The sequence below is a fragment of the Amblyomma maculatum genome, chromosome 8, assembly GCF_055883805.1.
Source record: "Amblyomma maculatum isolate TAMU_Amacu chromosome 8, ASM5588380v1, whole genome shotgun sequence".
Classification (NCBI taxonomy): Eukaryota; Metazoa; Arthropoda; class Arachnida; order Ixodida; family Ixodidae; genus Amblyomma; species Amblyomma maculatum.
In genome coordinates this window covers 5,572,055-5,588,236 of record NC_139351.1, presented here as the reverse complement: position 1 = coordinate 5,588,236, position 16,182 = coordinate 5,572,055, and the positions used below count along the sequence as shown (strand labels likewise).

Below are 16,182 nucleotides of genomic sequence, written 5' to 3'. Positions count from 1 at the left end.
GAAACAGCGCTTTTACGCTGCCACATCGCAGCATCAACAAGCACAGCACAGCCCAAGATGGCGACAAGAGGAGCCGGAGCGGACTTTCCCAGTTTGGCTCATACGGGGCGCCACCATCAAACTAAGATGGTTGCGCCCAGGCGTCGAAACTAAAATCGTCTATAGGCAGCGATCCAAACATCACAAAATCACGGTGCCCATTTAAGGGTATGACGTGACAGTGTCAATGACTCCTGTTTGCTGGCCCTCTTTTTGTATCCGCGTTTGCCTACGTGGACTCCCCAGTCTCTCAATTTGTTCATACCTCACACACATCCTTCAGCGTAGAGTTGTAAGCTACACCATTATGTGCACAACTACCTGACATAGACAAAAAAATTAGCTGTGGTTTAAATTGCGGTTAAACCTAGAGTTACGCGAGAGCAATATGCATGGCTACGTTTAGATTCGGCTTGAAAGTAAAGACATGGCTTTTGCACATAGTAACTTACTCCATGGTTTCAGCTTTATTTATACCATATGGGAATCACTTCACGTAAGAGCACCCCTTGCCTCTCATCGTTGACCATTCTCATTCGGGTGTAGAAGACTACTAGAGGTATGACATCGTCTCGACGTTGAACTCCGGGGCACACCGCCGTCATAATGTTCAAACGAACATTCTATCCTAGCAACTCGCTGCTGTCGTTCACCTCTACCAACTACAGAGTTATCTGTCTTCTTCTTTTCCGGCTTCTTTTCTTCCTCTTCTTCTCCTTTCTCTTCCTTTTTCATCTACTGCTTTTTCTTTCTCTTCTTTCTTTTTTGTTCTCTTCCTTCCTCTTTTCTTTTTGATCTTTTTCTTCTTTATTTCGTATTCTATTTCTTCTTAGGACCAACAGGCACGTGCTCTTCAGACACGCACGGCAAAATGGCGAGAATGGGGCACTCTTGACCGCTAAAGGTGGGTTCAGACGAAAGGACAGGAGCGCAGACAATCCACGCGCGTCAGCACGGATCTGGTGCCACGTGACCATTCGTCCGCATGTCCATCTGGCCGTCGAGCATTCACACGAAGCCAGCGGACCATCCGCGTGTACCCTCCTCCCCGCTGTTCGAGCGCTGCCGAAAACCTTTCTACCGAGAGTTTCAACATGGATGCCGAGCGAAACCGTCATCTCGCTGCTCTGGCTGTTCTATGTGAAGCGTGCGAGGACGACGAGGAAGTGAAAAAGCGTTCATTTATTGCAAGCGTTCTTTACAGCAAACATCTTCAATATTCCATATCGGTGGGCAGCTCTCTATGAGCGCTAAAAATGTGACTGTCGCTTCAACACTGAGCGCTTTTTTTGCTACTTCACCCATAATAAGCACTAGAAACCGAGTAAAGCTACTACTCTAGCACACCCACAAGCACAAAAACGCAAAAAAACGATGCACTGCTGCGAACACAGAGTGAACGACGCAGTGCATGCACAACAAACAATACCCCACTCAAACTGAATATGAGACTAAAAGCGCGGGCGTAGCAACAATAAAGAAAAAAGAGCAAGAACAATCTTGGTCTGCGGCGGATGCTCGGTCCGCGCAGACTGAAAAAGCCGCTTGGCATATTCAATCCACTCCTCGATCCGGGGCTCCGGACGGTCACGCCGCTCTCTCGCCATCGCTCAGAGCAGTAACGTTGGCGTCACGTGGCCCGCGGATAATGCTACCGCGCGTGGACCATCCACGCTCCGGTCCTCCCGTCTGAACCCACCTTAAAGTCAGATGAGGCAAAAGCCTCTATCGTGCGGTGGTCCAAAGCCCTCCACTATGGCACTTCTCTGTTTTCACTCCCATCTTCACGATGAAATGATAGCGTAAGCTACCAGGCAACATATAAAGCCCCGATTTAACCGAGCTGCACCAATGCGCCTGCGTGGCCTATGGATAACTACGTGAATGCAAGGGCTTTGGCAGGCTGATTCTGATATCACCCTCCCATATGAAAGCAGAGGCCCCAGTTGACAGCTCAAGCCGAACGCAATGTCAGGAGGCCCTATGTCCAGTTAGTGCTCGGCCATGTCAGCTACCAGCTACCACCTTCCATGACTTCTTCTATTTCTTCTTTCTTCACTCTTCGGACAGGCACCCATCGGCCAGGCACGGCGAAATGGCGAGAATGTGGTCAATGTAGCTCTCGCTACAAAAGCCCTGCCTAACCATGCTGACCGTCTCAACCTCCCATCTGAAAGGAGAAGCTCGTCGATTTGGCAGCTCCAGTCAATCGGCCATAGCATGTCGTCGCGTGACATCAGAAAGCCCTATCCCGATAAATGCTGTCGTGCTGGTCACAGATTCCCACCTGCCAGAGCCATGCCCATGATTTTTCCCTCAATGCTAACAACACAGACGCCGGATTTTATGGAGAACAGGGCGCTAAAGCCATCGCTCTGAAATAACTTTTCTTTTTTTTTTTTCAAAATACATTAATGCTGACGGTAAACATTATTCACAAGCTTGAAAGAGCACTTAAATAGCTGCAGTTTGGTATATGTTATACCAGGGCTCAAATATTGCATTTATAAACGAAATTTCTCAAAGACCACTCCTAGAATCACCTGTACTTTTATGGTCCTGAAAGAGAAACTTTTGTTCTAAATTTAAATCATTTTAAACATGCCTCATCCTTTACCTTGCATTGTATGCCACGGTTTAACCACTTTCATTGATGTCACATTTAACTCAAGCATTGTCGAGTGCTTGAAATTCCTTTGCAAACTCCTGTGCCTGTGACATTAAGGCACTGCCTACTAAATGTATTATTCGCTCATGGGCAGCAACATCAAACCAATGATGCTGGTTTTTCCGTGAAAGGGGCCCTTAAGCTATCACGTAAAATAGGGGGTACACCTAAGCACTGCCTTTAAGGGTATCATAAGTCTCCTTTAATGTGCGTACTAATCTGGACACATGCACTTTGCTTAGTCATTAATCCCTTAATATGTACTTATGTTTAACACACAGATTGATTAGTACACAGTCACATTGTGTAAAAGGCAATTTGACATAGATATGCAAGGCCTTACTTTAGCCAAGCTGTATGACCATGCCTACATGGCCTAGGGGTAGTGCTTGACTCGGGATACAAATGTTCAGTTCCGTTCTCACCCTTTCATCTCAAAGAAGTTGGTAGCTCCAGCCAGCTCGGCCATGCCATGTGGTCTCGTGACGTCACACAATCTGACCCCCTCGGCCACATTGCCTGCCAACTCCCAGAGGCACGACAGTAACTCACAGTGCCGACAATACTGATGCCAGATCTGGAGAGGGCTTCTAATGCTATCACATTAACACAGAGAACAGGACCGAGCAGTCCATGGCACACCCACCGCAAAACAGGTGACCACAGTTGGTCTCAACGGGGTAGCGGGGCTCGGCCAGGCAGATGGGGCACTGCGCATCCGAGCCGTAGTGTGGGTGGCGGGGTGCCGACACTGCCATGCTGCTACCTGGAGGCGTGGCTGCACCATTGTTGAGTCTCTCACTCCTCAGCTCACGCCGCCGCAGTTCGGCCGGTGATGGGCTGGACAGCTGCCGCAGCTGCTGCCACCTGCCAGTGATCACACTACCATTAAACTGGCACTAAACAACCGCTATGGCCTTGACGCCCGGTTGCCGGTGGCTAGCACACAAAGGTTACATTCAAATAGATCCATCTACTGTGCCATTAATTCTTTTAATCACTCGGTGTCATACAGTTACTTACCTTTATCTAGAGGGAAGGCTGTGCCACCATTTATGGGAGTTTGAATGCAGCTTCCTGACTACCAGTTCAGCCACCATAGGTGCCCAAAGCATCATGGACCGGTGAGCTACCAACTGCAAAACTACAATTTTTGGCCAGAAATAATAGAAAGATAAATGATGTTTTGCAATAAAGAATGTCCCAACATTCAATATTGTGACTATAAATTGCAAAAAGCAAGCAAAACAGCATGTAAGATTAAAATTTGTCCAAAATAAGTGATGGCTCTCTCTCTTATTGGTTAAGTATTAAGCAGCACGGAAATCAATATTTTGCACCTAACAGGCACACTTTAAAAAGAAAAAAATGCCTTAAAACATATATGGTGGCTTAATCAATTTAGCGAATTCTTTAGTGGCATTTCGCAAAACAACAACCTTTTATTGGCATCATCTGCTTTTGAGTCTTTGCTACTATAGGCACCCTGCACATCTAACCCCAGAGCGACATGCGTGCCACTGGCAGTGGTGCCTCTGCGCCTCTTTCTCGATCACAAATGCCACATAAAAACAGTTGGACACATTGCTGTGTTGTAGGCTGCAGCAAGTGAATTCGACTGATGGAACAAAATTTTATGGCTTCTCAACACGGCACTGCGAGACGGAACGATGGCAGCACTAGATTTGCCTTGTTCGTCGCGAAAGATAAGTTTCAGCTCAGTTCTTTTTACGCACATCATGCTGTAGAAGTCTTAAAATGTGCGAAAGGAATGTTTCTTGGTATCTGCCATGCATGCTGCACTACATGACATTGGATAAAGACGCTGTAGATCGTTCATTGCATGCACATAGCAGAGTATGCTGCTTATTTGCTCTTATGCTTACCTCTGCAGCGAAGATGACATGGATTGTGTGCCTTCGGTGAAATACGAGATATACAGCAGCCATTTTGTAGGAAATGCAAAATAGAACAAAGAAGAGAACCCGTCCTACGACCCAAGAGATGTCCCCTCAGCCTATAAAAAAAAGGGCAAGTGGATGTTCCGGTTGCTATCACAGGCATCACTTTAAGTTGTAAGAATGCAGCTGTAATCCGGGCCAGTTGGTACATTGCATAAAGCTAGCAGCACAACAGTCAGGTTGCTAAAAAGCTAGCAGATAAATATATTGCTTACATTTAATTTTACGGTTTCCAATGGCACGTTGATGTTTGTGCGCCATCAGAAACACAACGTGCCAGGCTATTACTTCAACCTCATCACACGGTATTACCTCTTTTAACATCGTGCTTATGGCCTGCTTCAAAAAGCTTCGTTCTTTTTTGATGTTTGCACCTCGAAACAATTTTTAAGCCCCATTATTATATACAAATTCCAGCCTTTATAATCAGCGGCACACCGCTAGCAGACGACATCCCTGCAAAGATGCTGAGGGAGCCTTCAAGACAGGGACCAGAGAAAGGAAACGTAGGGTGCTGAACGCAACCTTGACAGTGGCGGTGCCTCACGGGAGCAGGGTGCCTATGACTTTTGCGCTCTAAATTCGCGGCCTGAAATAATGACGATTATGATGAGAAAGCTTAGTAATGCTACTCTGTGTCCCAAAAAAAATGCGACTGTCCTGCACCAAGTAGCACGCCAGCCCATGGTGCTTAGTGGCCCATGGTGGCTGAAGTGCAGCACGGCCATCTTTCCCTTTAGGTAAGAGTAAGAAACACTATGCTTGGTGCACAGGGTTCAGTTGCATGACTGAAATACCTTTTTCTGCAATCCAAACTCTTGGTTGTGAGCTGGGCCTGTACAGAGCACACGATTGAATTTTTAATGCACAGAGGAGTAGAGGCTCCTGTTAACTTTAAATGGTTTGCTTAAGATTACTGGTTGTACTGATATAGATGGTAGTTAGTTCTTAAATGTATTTCACCATGTGTTGACCAGCCCGTGAACAAGCCTGATTTATTCTGGACCAAGACTGCAAAATGTGCTTTCCCTATTCTCATCACATTCGAGAACTCTTGAAGAGAAAGGAAAATGTGGGCGCTCAGTGTCTTCTACCCTGGCTACTGCGTCTAAAGGTTTACATAGTATTGCATATTGCCCCATCCTAAATGGATATGAGTTCTGTCCTCCAAAACTTCCTCCACAACAAGATCACCTTTAGATTCGGGCTCAAAAGCATGCTGGGTTTAGGAAGCGTTTACTTTCCTGCTTGAATCATAATAGCTGTTTTTTTCTATCCTTTTTTTGGGTGAGTGAAGCTACTTATGTTTCTCTATGTTCACTGACAGGAGGCCGACCTTCAGCTCTTTACTCTAGGACCTCCTTCAGCATTTCATGTCTATTTATTACAACCTAACTGCTGAATATAACATGATTTTGATCCTGACAGCAAAAAAGAAAAAACTTGGTAACCCTTATCTCTCTGTCACTAAGGGCTTCCAGGAAGAGGAAGCTACCATTTTGCCTGTCTACTTTACTGTTCCAGTCTAGAAAATCCAGCACATCTTGAACAATAGGTGAACTTTGTCTTTCTCTTTAAAAAATACAAAATTGAAATTGCTGCGAATGAGCTCAGAAACGGTATGTTTCTAAAACAGCATCCCCATACGTGAACATGATGCTGCATGTGAATGACAGCTTAAAGGTATGCATAACTGAAAGAGCCAACACCGGCAATATCGTAAATGAGGAGAAATGCAGCAAAATTTTTGAACCTCATTGTGAAAACACGTTGTACACTCAGCACAGCCTGGAGACACTGCAAGAGTGCTGCTCTTGTCAAGTTAATTACAAAAGTTATTGCTCACTGCTCAGGCAATGTTTAGATGTGGCAGCCATGTACTTTCCCCGTCAGATACCACACGAAAAAGCAAATGTGGCACTTGGCAAGCCTTCATATGAATGAATCCTCAACGGCCACATTCTGTGGGCTACTTTCACTGTTCATTGCAACCTGCTGGGCCTCATACAACGTACAAGAAGTAAATCACAATCTATGCAAACGTGCATGCGCAATCAAGTATCATTTCAAGCTTCAGATTATGCAAATTATGCAACTTTGGCGTGTGGACATCTGTACATGCTTATCCACTGGTGCTTGCCTTCCTTGCTGTCCACCTACTAAGGCCACCAAGGTTCCAAGCTAAGCAGAGCTTAAAGTCAAAGTAAAAGGCGGTCTCGTGGAGTCTGAGATCTCCCACCACTATTTAAGAAGGATCTCAGAACTCCTGCACTGGGAAGTATTCGGGACTGCCTGAACATGAAGCAGGCAACAATTTTTCATTCTTTCCAGTGGTCGCCACAACATTTCTTCTCTACGTTCGATAGTTTCACAGTGAGTTTTGATAAAAACAATTAATATGTTTCTAAAACCCAAGACAGAGAAAAATAAAAAGTCGGTTGAAGTATACAAAGACTGGAACTGATGTATTGTGCACAAGCACAAATCTTTCCGATTTCGCTGATTCACACCATGCGTTTTCTGCTGACCAAGTGAACCGACGACATGATTGTGCAATATCATTTGCAGGCTGTAATTGCCACCTGTTAAGCAGACCAGTCTTGTTCTATAATATTTTGTTGTCATTTAGTTCACTTGCAGAGCAGAACTGTTTATATTCTCCATACCCGGTTGATTATAAGTTTAAAGTGAGATTAAAATTCAGGCTTATTTTTTCTACAAAGTGCATTTAACTGAAAAAAAAACTTGTGCTGCTTCCATGAAGTGCAATTGAGGCCCATTTACTAGTGAAATATTTATTTACACACATTTATTCTTACTATATCTCAATTGCATGTTGGGACTGTACAGAAGCACTACATTCGTCTTCAATTTTCAGTGTACTATAAAATAGTGGTCTTGCAAAATAATGTTAAATATGTTAGAAATTCCCACATTTGGTATTGTTTTAGGTCTCATATTGTCCAGCACAACGACAAAACATGATCACTTGTTTTCGAGTATGTATTAACTGAGCAAAAAAACTGCATCAAAAATAATTTTTCCCTTTTCTATAACATGATGTACAAAGCAAGCCAGTCTCACCTTTTTCCCTCTCTATATTTATTACCCTCTCAACCTGTGCTTGAATCACTACAGACTTCCCTCTGATGGAGCCAGACTTTAAGCACTGAAGCTAAGTGAGTCTTATACACCTGTCACACGGACAGTTTCAATCCTCATTGAACTCAATCTGCATTCAACTCAATGCAGAATGAGGTTGTCACACAGAAACTTTCAAATGCAATCGAGCTTGAGCCTACTTGACTTGAAGCTGGTTCCTCAATCGCACTTGAGATTTCAAGCATACTTGAAAACGGTCATCGACACCCTCGACATCAGCGAGCTCTAAAATTTGAAAACGAATGAATAACATATAAATGTATTAAAAGGCATGATGGAACATTTTTTTAACATTGCTAGAACATTCGGCTTGTGAGCTAATTTTATAATCTCTACACCACGGTCCACTGCTAGTAGAAGCCAAGATGGTGTCCTCTTCGACTGCGTCGGCGCGGAAACTGTGGAGCGAAACACTGTAGCACTCATCGACTGCTGGGAAGATATTAGGTGACCTGAAGCGCCAAAAGCGAAATGCTTCTGTGTATGCTGAAACTGCGCAATTTTTACCTCAATCTTGCGTTTCCTTTTGAGACTCATTGCAACTAACGGCAGATGACAGACCACGAAAGAAGTTTCTCAATACTCATTGAAAACGCCCTTGTCGCACCGGACGCTTCGATCCTTCTTGAAAGCCTCAATGCAGATCGAGTTCAATGAGGATTGGAAGTGTTCGTGTGACAGAAGTATTATTAAAAAGTAAATGCTGCATAAAGTAAAAGTTTTGTTCCTGCCCATCTACGCTAAACTGCAGGGCACTGGCTTAGTGGGACTGGAAAATGAGCTTGACAATTCAACATCTGCTCCTTCAACGTCACTTAAGGCTTGCTGTCCAAGGCATACTAAAGCTAAAAAAATTAGAAGAGTTCAACGCTGCTGAACCGAATATTGAGCGAAAGCAATAGCTGCGGGTGACCGAGCATTCTTCTAAATCTTCTTCTTCTTCCTCCCGAGCCCACACATAAAGCCCCGCTTTAACCAAGCCGTATGAATGTGCCTTAGTGGCCAAGAGGGGTAGCGAAATGATTCTAACATAAGCGTCCCATGTGAAACGAGAGACCCAAGTTGGCAACACCTGCCAGCCCACATATAAAGCCCCTCTTTAACCAAGCCGTATGAACGTGCCTTATTGGGCTCTAAGAGTAACGTGAATGACAGGGTCCTGGCAGGCTGATTCTGACATAACCGTCCCATGTAAAACGAGAGACGCAAGTTGGCAGCTCCTGCCAGCTCGGGGTCGTCTACGGGGGTCGTCTAAAGGTCAAAGGTCAATGGTGGTCACCGCCGTTCCACGCTGAAGGCTCAAACTGGGAGCAGTATTGCTTTCGCAATAAAAGAAAATGATCTCTCTTCGACAGTTACAACTGTAGGAAGAATACGCCACGGCCTTCATAACAAATACATTGACACTTCGATTTTCCTGCTGTGTTAACTGCGTCCCGTGGCCGTGACACGCGCGACACATGCTGGCGCTCTATCGAGCTTTTCGACAAGGGTGGCAGCACCAAAGTCCTGGACCGATGCCACAAACGCATTACGACACAATTTTTTTCTGAAATGTTAACATTCGCTCGCTTACATGCACAATGCAAAGTAACCGCTATGACAGGCGCAGGAGCGATATGACAGCAACTTCCCAAATGGACCTCACAGCCTCGCTAAGAGCGATGGGACTCACCCCTCTTCTTCAGCGACTGCACTCATGACAGGTTTCAATTCCGAGCTCTAAGGCTGCCAACAGTGCCAAGCACCCTGACTCTTGTTGCTGTCAGCAATGCAAGGCACTGATCCGTCCAATTCCTCGTTAATGCGCCTGCCTGAACAACTCATCGCACGAAAGTGAGCCCCTGCTGTAATCATTACTCGAGCCTCGCAACCATCGTATCGGGTCAAAGTGTGAGCTCCGCAGATAGCGCTGAGACAGAACGGCGACAAATTAAAACGCGGGGTATTGCGCCAGCGCTGACACGGGGAAAACAGTGCCTGATTTCTGCTTCAATGACAAGGAATGAAAACGCACCCGGCAAAACCTAGCAATCCGACAACCACGGCTGCGATGACGGGCACGGTGAAGAGGACCTCGTTACCGACGCCTTCAATCAGGCCCCCAGCATCTTCTTCGCACATGTCCACGCCGACAAAACCATTACAGGGCCTTTACGGAAGGGTGGAGAGACCTGCCTACGATACAGTCCGAACAACTGTACAGTTACGCTTGTGGTTATGCCACCGTGGTTACGCTACCACATCACAACATGCGCTACTACCACTACTATGCTATAATCAAGGTTGCCGAACATAACGGTGACCACGATGAAGGTGGACACCGACACGCGTCAAGGTAAAGACAGAAGGACAAGCTAACGTGAACTGTAGCTGAAGAATTGAAATGTATGGGAACTTTGTGAAACTTAATCGAACTAAAAAACTTTGAAAAACAAGCTGACAACATTGCCTGTATGCCTGTAGGCGGCGCAAGCTGCCGTCCAAATATAAAGGGTAAGGTCAGCAGAATTTATCTGTTTACCTAAACAATAGTACAACGGCATGGAGGAAGTCCTTTCCTTCCTCCGTGTACAACGGCAATTAAAACAGAAGCTTGGGCATGTTGGTAATCCAATGTGTAGAACAGCGCGAAAAAACGACAGGGACGAAGGAAGACAACAAGACGAGCGCTCCTTCCTTCGTCCCTGTCGTTTTTTCGCGCTGTTCTACACAATGGATTACCAACGTGCCCTGAAGCTTCTGTTTTAACGTCGTTCATTTCTAGTACATCGGAACAGCGCTCGTCTTGTTGTCTTCCTTTGTCCCTGTCGTTTTTACGCGCTGTTCTACACAATACAACGGTAACGTCTGTGTATTAGCCAAGGCCCATATTAGCTCCCATGTTAGCTCACGACGGTAACACAAATCGCTCTACGTTGAAAAGACCGTCTACGTCAACGTACGTTGGTCTACGTCACGATGTAAGAATTATTCTTACACCTTGGTCTACGTAGGTGGAGTAGTCGTGGTAGATGGCCATGATGGCCTCCTTCGAGTAGTTGAATGACGTAGCTGCCGGCAGTATTTGCCTGCCTGATGTATTATCGCGATTCATGTTGGGATCCCGTCCATAAAGACGGCGTCAGACATGGGCAAGCTTTACCACTGCGACTACTGTGACAAGATGTTTCCTGACAGTGCGAGCAACCTTAAGAAGCGGGGCGCGTTTCACACGCGCATAAAACGGCTTCACTACGACTTATTTCGCGACGCCGAAAGAGTGGTCAAGGTTTGTTAATCGTTATTAATTTGATTAACATCCCCTTCATGGATCACTGCCTTGTCGTGGCGGAGGGGCTTGCGAAACTCGATAAAGTCGTGAGCTCTGCTGTGTAGGGCCACTAAGACAGACTAGGTACGGCAGAGAATTCTGACAAAATGTGATCCACTGGAGAAGGTAATGGCAACCCACTCCAGTATTTCCTGCCAAGAAAACCCTATGGCCAGCCACAATAGCATTAATGATAGGGCGCCGGAAGATGAGCCCCCCCAGGTTGGAAGGCGTCCCACATGCTACTGGGGATGAACAATTAAAGGGCGATTCCTAGTATTTCCAGGACGAATTAAGTGGCTGGGCTAAAGCCAAAAGGACGCTCAGTTGTGGATGTGTCGGGAAGCGACCGGAAAGTCCGATGTTGCAAGGAGATATATCACATAGCAATATGGAATGTAAGATCTATGATGCAAGGTAAACTGGAAGTCGTCAAGCGGGAAATGGACAGACTGAACATTGATATCTTGGGTATCAGCGAGCTCAAGTGGACCGGAATAGGAGAATTTAATTCTAGTGACAATTATATCTTTTATTGTGGGCACGAATCCAGGAGAAGGAATGGGCTCGCTCTCATAGTAAACAGAATTAGAATGGGCAAAGCATGTGCTAGCTAGGGTACTACAACCCCAAAAACGACCGAATGATTTCACTTCGGATCCAAGGTTACCCTTTCAACATAACAGTTATCCAAGTCTATGCACCAACCACTACTGCTGAAGAAGCTGGCATTGAGAGATGTTATGCTGTCCTGCAGTGCCTTTTAGACTGCACTTCATCATCAGACGTCCTTTTTCTCATAGGAGACTGGAATGCTAAGGTGGGAATATCCGGAATCACAGGCAAGTTCGGCCTTGGTGAGCCAAATGAAGCTGGGCAGAGGCTAGTAGAGTTTTGTCAAGAAAATAAACTGACCATAGCGAATACTCATTTTCAACAGCACAAGAGGCGCATGCAGTCACGGCCGCTCGATGGAAGCGCACATCGAGCGGCCGTGCGCCAGTACACATGGACTTCACCGGACGGTCTGCACAGGAATCAGATTGATTATATTCTTTGCCGACAGAGATGGAGAAGCGCTATACAAGCAGTAAAAACAAGGCCTGGGGCCGATTGTGGCACCTACCATCAGCTTCTTGTTGCCAAATTTAAGCTTCGATTGAGGAAAACGCAGAAAACTAGAAGGCCTTTCAGGTATGATCTGGATCAAATTCCATCAGAATATGCTGTGGAAGTGAGGAATCGATTTCAAGAATTAGATCTTGAAGACCGAGCCTGAAGAGATGCGGACTGATGCTCGTGATATAATACAAGAAGTTGATACTAAGGTAGTTCCAAAAGAAAAGAAATACAAGAAAGCAAACTGGTTATCTGAAGAAGCTTTGCAAATAGCTGAGGAAAGGAGGATGGCAAATGTTATGGGGGAAAGAGAAAGATACAAGGTTCTCAATGCGGATTTTCAGATAATAGCAAGGAGAGATAAGAATGCCTTCCTGAACATACAGTGCCAAGCAGTTGAGGACAACAGACAATTAAGAACACTAGAGCTCTGTATAAGACAATCAAAGATACCAAAGGAAGCTTCTGTGGTAAGCTGGGCGTGATAAAGGACAAACGAGGGAGGGACCTCACTGAAGCCTCAGAGAAAAAGAAGAGGTGGCAGGAATACACAGAAGAACTGTACAAGAAGGACCCGGATGTGCAGACCCAACATAAGACGGTTGTGATTACTGATCTCGAGCCGGGCATCCTGAAGAGTGAAGTTGAATGGGCCTTAGCCAGCCTTGCTAAGAACAAAGCTAGCGGATTTGAGGGCATTTGAGCTGAGTTGCTTCAAAACCTCAACCATGAGGACACTGTTTACATTCTGTCTACATTATGCCAGCAAATTTGGACAACCCTGCAGTGGCCACAGGATTGGAGGAGGTCAGTTTACATCCCCATTCCAAAGAAAGGCAGTGCCAAAGATTGTTCCAACTACCGCACGATCGCGCTTATTTCGCATTCTAGCAAGGTGATTGTAAGGCCGCGGTGGCCCTTTCTTTAATGTTTCGGCGCGCGCGCCGCAGAAAACGGCGATGGAATGTTCTACAAGCTTCGAGAACGCGACGCGACCGATTACGTAATCTCGGCAACTGCGCTGCGCCTCCTCGCCCTCGTCGTCATGGGCGGAGTCACGCGTGCATTCCCCCGCACGGTCCCGGCCCTCCTCCTCGCTTCGCGTGGGAAGGCCGCGCGTGCTGACCATGTTCGAGTAAATTCGAGACCTCTCCAGAGGGCCAAGGGGGGGAGACATAGCTTTGGCAGCGCTAAGCTGTTTTCCGTTCCTCCCTCGGTTCTGGTTCTGATTTTGGTTTGATTCTCGCTCAGAGAAGACAGCATAGCAGGCAGGCCCCTACTGAGAAGTCGTAAAAAGAGTGATGCACTCAGTTTGCAGTTAGTTTTTCGCCCAGTCCCTTTTGTAAAGTGTGATATGTCTCACTGCCTCGTGTGAATAAGTTTTCTGTATCTTGTGTTTGTGTCGTATAAAGTTAAATTTTGTTTTGTAACTGCAAGCTCCTACGTCTCATTGTGTGTTTGTGTATGAACTGCACGTCGCCTGCCGAATCGAGGAGCACCTTGGAGAGGTGCGGAAGATTTTAAGAAACAAGAACCTGACGTTAACTGTGATGTTGAAAATCCTCCAAGGTAGGCTGCAGCAGTATGTGGATCGGGAGCTTCCGGACAGGCAAGCTGGGTTTCGCAAGGGAAGAGCAACTAGAGACCAAATTGCCAACCTTCACTGGATCATGGAAAAAGCAAGAGAGTTCCAGAAACCCAGCTACTTCTGCTTTATTGATTGTGCGAAAGCGTTTGACTGCGTAGATCACAGCAGATTGTGGCAAGCTCTCCAAGGGATGGGAGTTCCAATTCACCTCATCTGTCTCCTCAGGAACCTGGATGAAGGGCAAGAGGCCACAGTCAGAACTGGGCATGGTCTTACTGATTAGCTTCCGATTGAGAAAGGAGTGAGGCAAGGCTGCATACTGTCGCCCTGCCTATTTAACCTATATGCAGAGTGCATCATGAAGAAGGCCGGTCTGGACGAGCCTTCAGCTGGAGTGAAGATTGCTGGAAAACGTATCAACAACCTTAGATATGTGGATGATACAACTTTATTGGCAGGAAGTGAAATGGAACTGAAGAAACTTCTGATCCGCGTACAAGAAGAGAGTGAGAAGTTAATTTGGGCTTAAACTGAACATTAAAAAGACAAAGACTATGGCGTCTTGCCCTATCAAGTCCTGGAGCATCAAGGGACAAGAAGTGGAAGCGGTGACAGATTTTCTCTTCTTGGGCTCCAAGATTACCCCGGAAGGAGACTGCAGCCATGAAATTAGAAGATGCCTGCTTCTGTGAAAGATAGCCATGGCTAGCCTTGACAGCCTAGTAAAGAGCAGAGACATTAGACTGCCAACCAAGATCCGTATAACTCGTGCTATGGTCTTTCCAGTTGTGATGTATGAATGCGAGAGTTGGACTGTGAAGAAGGCTGACTGCCGAAGAATTGACGCGTTTGAATTGTGGTGCTGGCGGAGACTCTAGAGAGTTCCTTGGACTGCCAGAAGATCAAATCAGTCGATATTGTCGACCATAAACCCTGACTGCTCAATGAGGGTCAAATACTAAAGTTAAAGCTCAGCTACTTTGGTCATCTGATGAGAAAAGAGGAGTCGATGGAGAAAGCTTTGGTGTTGGGAAAGGTTGAGGGTCACCGGAGAAGGGGTAGGCAGCGAACGCAATGGTTAGATGGCATCCTCGAGGCGCTGCAGAGTTATGTGATGTTAGGAAGATAGTGAGAGACCGGAAAGCGTGGCGTGATATGGTCCATAGGGTCACGAAGAGTCGGACATGACTGAACGACTGAACTGAACTGAATAATTCGATACTTTGGACGGTGCTTTGCCAGTGGAAACTTTATGACATGTTTTGTATTCGTGTCTGCATCGCTTTTGTTATGATGATGGGGCAGTCATTTGTGTGAGCTACTGCACAGGCGTCTTCGTGCGCTATCTGTCCATTGCCTGCTTTTTAGCGCCGCCTGCAGTGTATGCATGTTTTTCTCGGTTTTAAAAGTGCATGGTCAAGTGTAACACATAAAATATCTTGCCCACATCATTAAAATTGTCACAAATAAAAAAATTGTTACCTAACCTTGCTCCCATTGGTCGATACGTCCACCGTTCAGAATTGATCAATAAGAGCGGGCCTATCCGATAGGTTTTTCATGTGGTCAGTGCATAATATATCTTAACATTTATTGGCTTTTCTTGGTGCAGGCTGAGTCAATGAAGAAGCCGTGCCGGCGGTTTCAGCAAGCCGGAGGTTGCGATTATGGCACTACGTGCAAGTTTTCGCATCAAGTCCCGGTGAATGATCAGAGCTGGCAGCTCTTGCAGAAGCCGAAAAAATTGTTTTGAAGCAGAACGTTTCCGCACCCCTTCCAGCGGACTTGACAGTGCTTGAGTGGACTAGAAGAAGCTAAATGCTCAGGAAGAGCTACCACAGTCGTTCGCTTACAAATTTATAATTTTAGAAGACATTGCAATGGTAGACGAAAGCGCATATGGTTCTATGTGTGCACCTTCCCTTGACGATTTGTTGACATGCAGGCCAAATCACTGGGGTTGAACCGTTTGCACTAGGACTGAACTGTTTCCCTCTTGAGGCACTCCTGCTAAGAAATACATTGAACCAGGTCATTTCTTCGGGATTCATTGCTAATTGACCAAAAAGACAGTGTGAAAGAATGTGGACGAAGGAACGCATGTCAACACGGGACAGGCGCTATCAGATCTCTCCTACGTGGAAAAGAATATATTGGTAAGACTGGGCACTATTTCAGTGAGTGCAACTCCTTAGTGTGAAAAACAAGTCAGGGGGACGTATGTCCGACCATCCCGGCAGCAGTGGGCACTTTTCAATAGAGCTGGAAAGCAAGGTATCCACGTGCTGTGCGATGTCAAAGTTTCTGGATCAAACCAGTTGCTAAACTACGC

The 16,182-nt window shown here is 46.0% G+C and overlaps 2 protein-coding genes across 2 annotated transcripts in view; one reads left to right on the top strand and one right to left on the bottom strand.

The window, feature by feature from the left end:
- LOC146180473 (E3 ubiquitin-protein ligase RNF170-like) overlaps positions 1-10,236 on the bottom strand; it is a 42,376-nt gene extending 32,140 nt beyond the window's left edge. Inside the window, exons 1-2 of the mRNA XM_084576065.1 lie at positions 9,848-10,236; positions 3,354-3,574 (exon numbers count right to left, since the gene is read on the bottom strand). Coding sequence (XP_084432191.1) covers positions 3,354-3,574; positions 9,848-9,954 — 328 coding nt within the window. The 5' untranslated portion in view covers positions 9,955-10,236. The remainder of the gene's footprint in view (positions 1-3,353; positions 3,575-9,847) is intronic.
- A 355-nt stretch (positions 10,237-10,591) lies between these two features.
- Positions 10,592-15,963, top strand: LOC146180472 (zinc finger matrin-type protein 5). Its single transcript, XM_084576066.1, is given in 4 exon segments — positions 10,592-11,101; positions 15,463-15,541; positions 15,544-15,660; positions 15,663-15,963. Coding segments are annotated over 4 exon segments (489 nt in total). The 5' UTR covers positions 10,592-10,960; the 3' UTR covers positions 15,815-15,963.
- Positions 15,964-16,182: the final 219 nt, after the last annotated feature.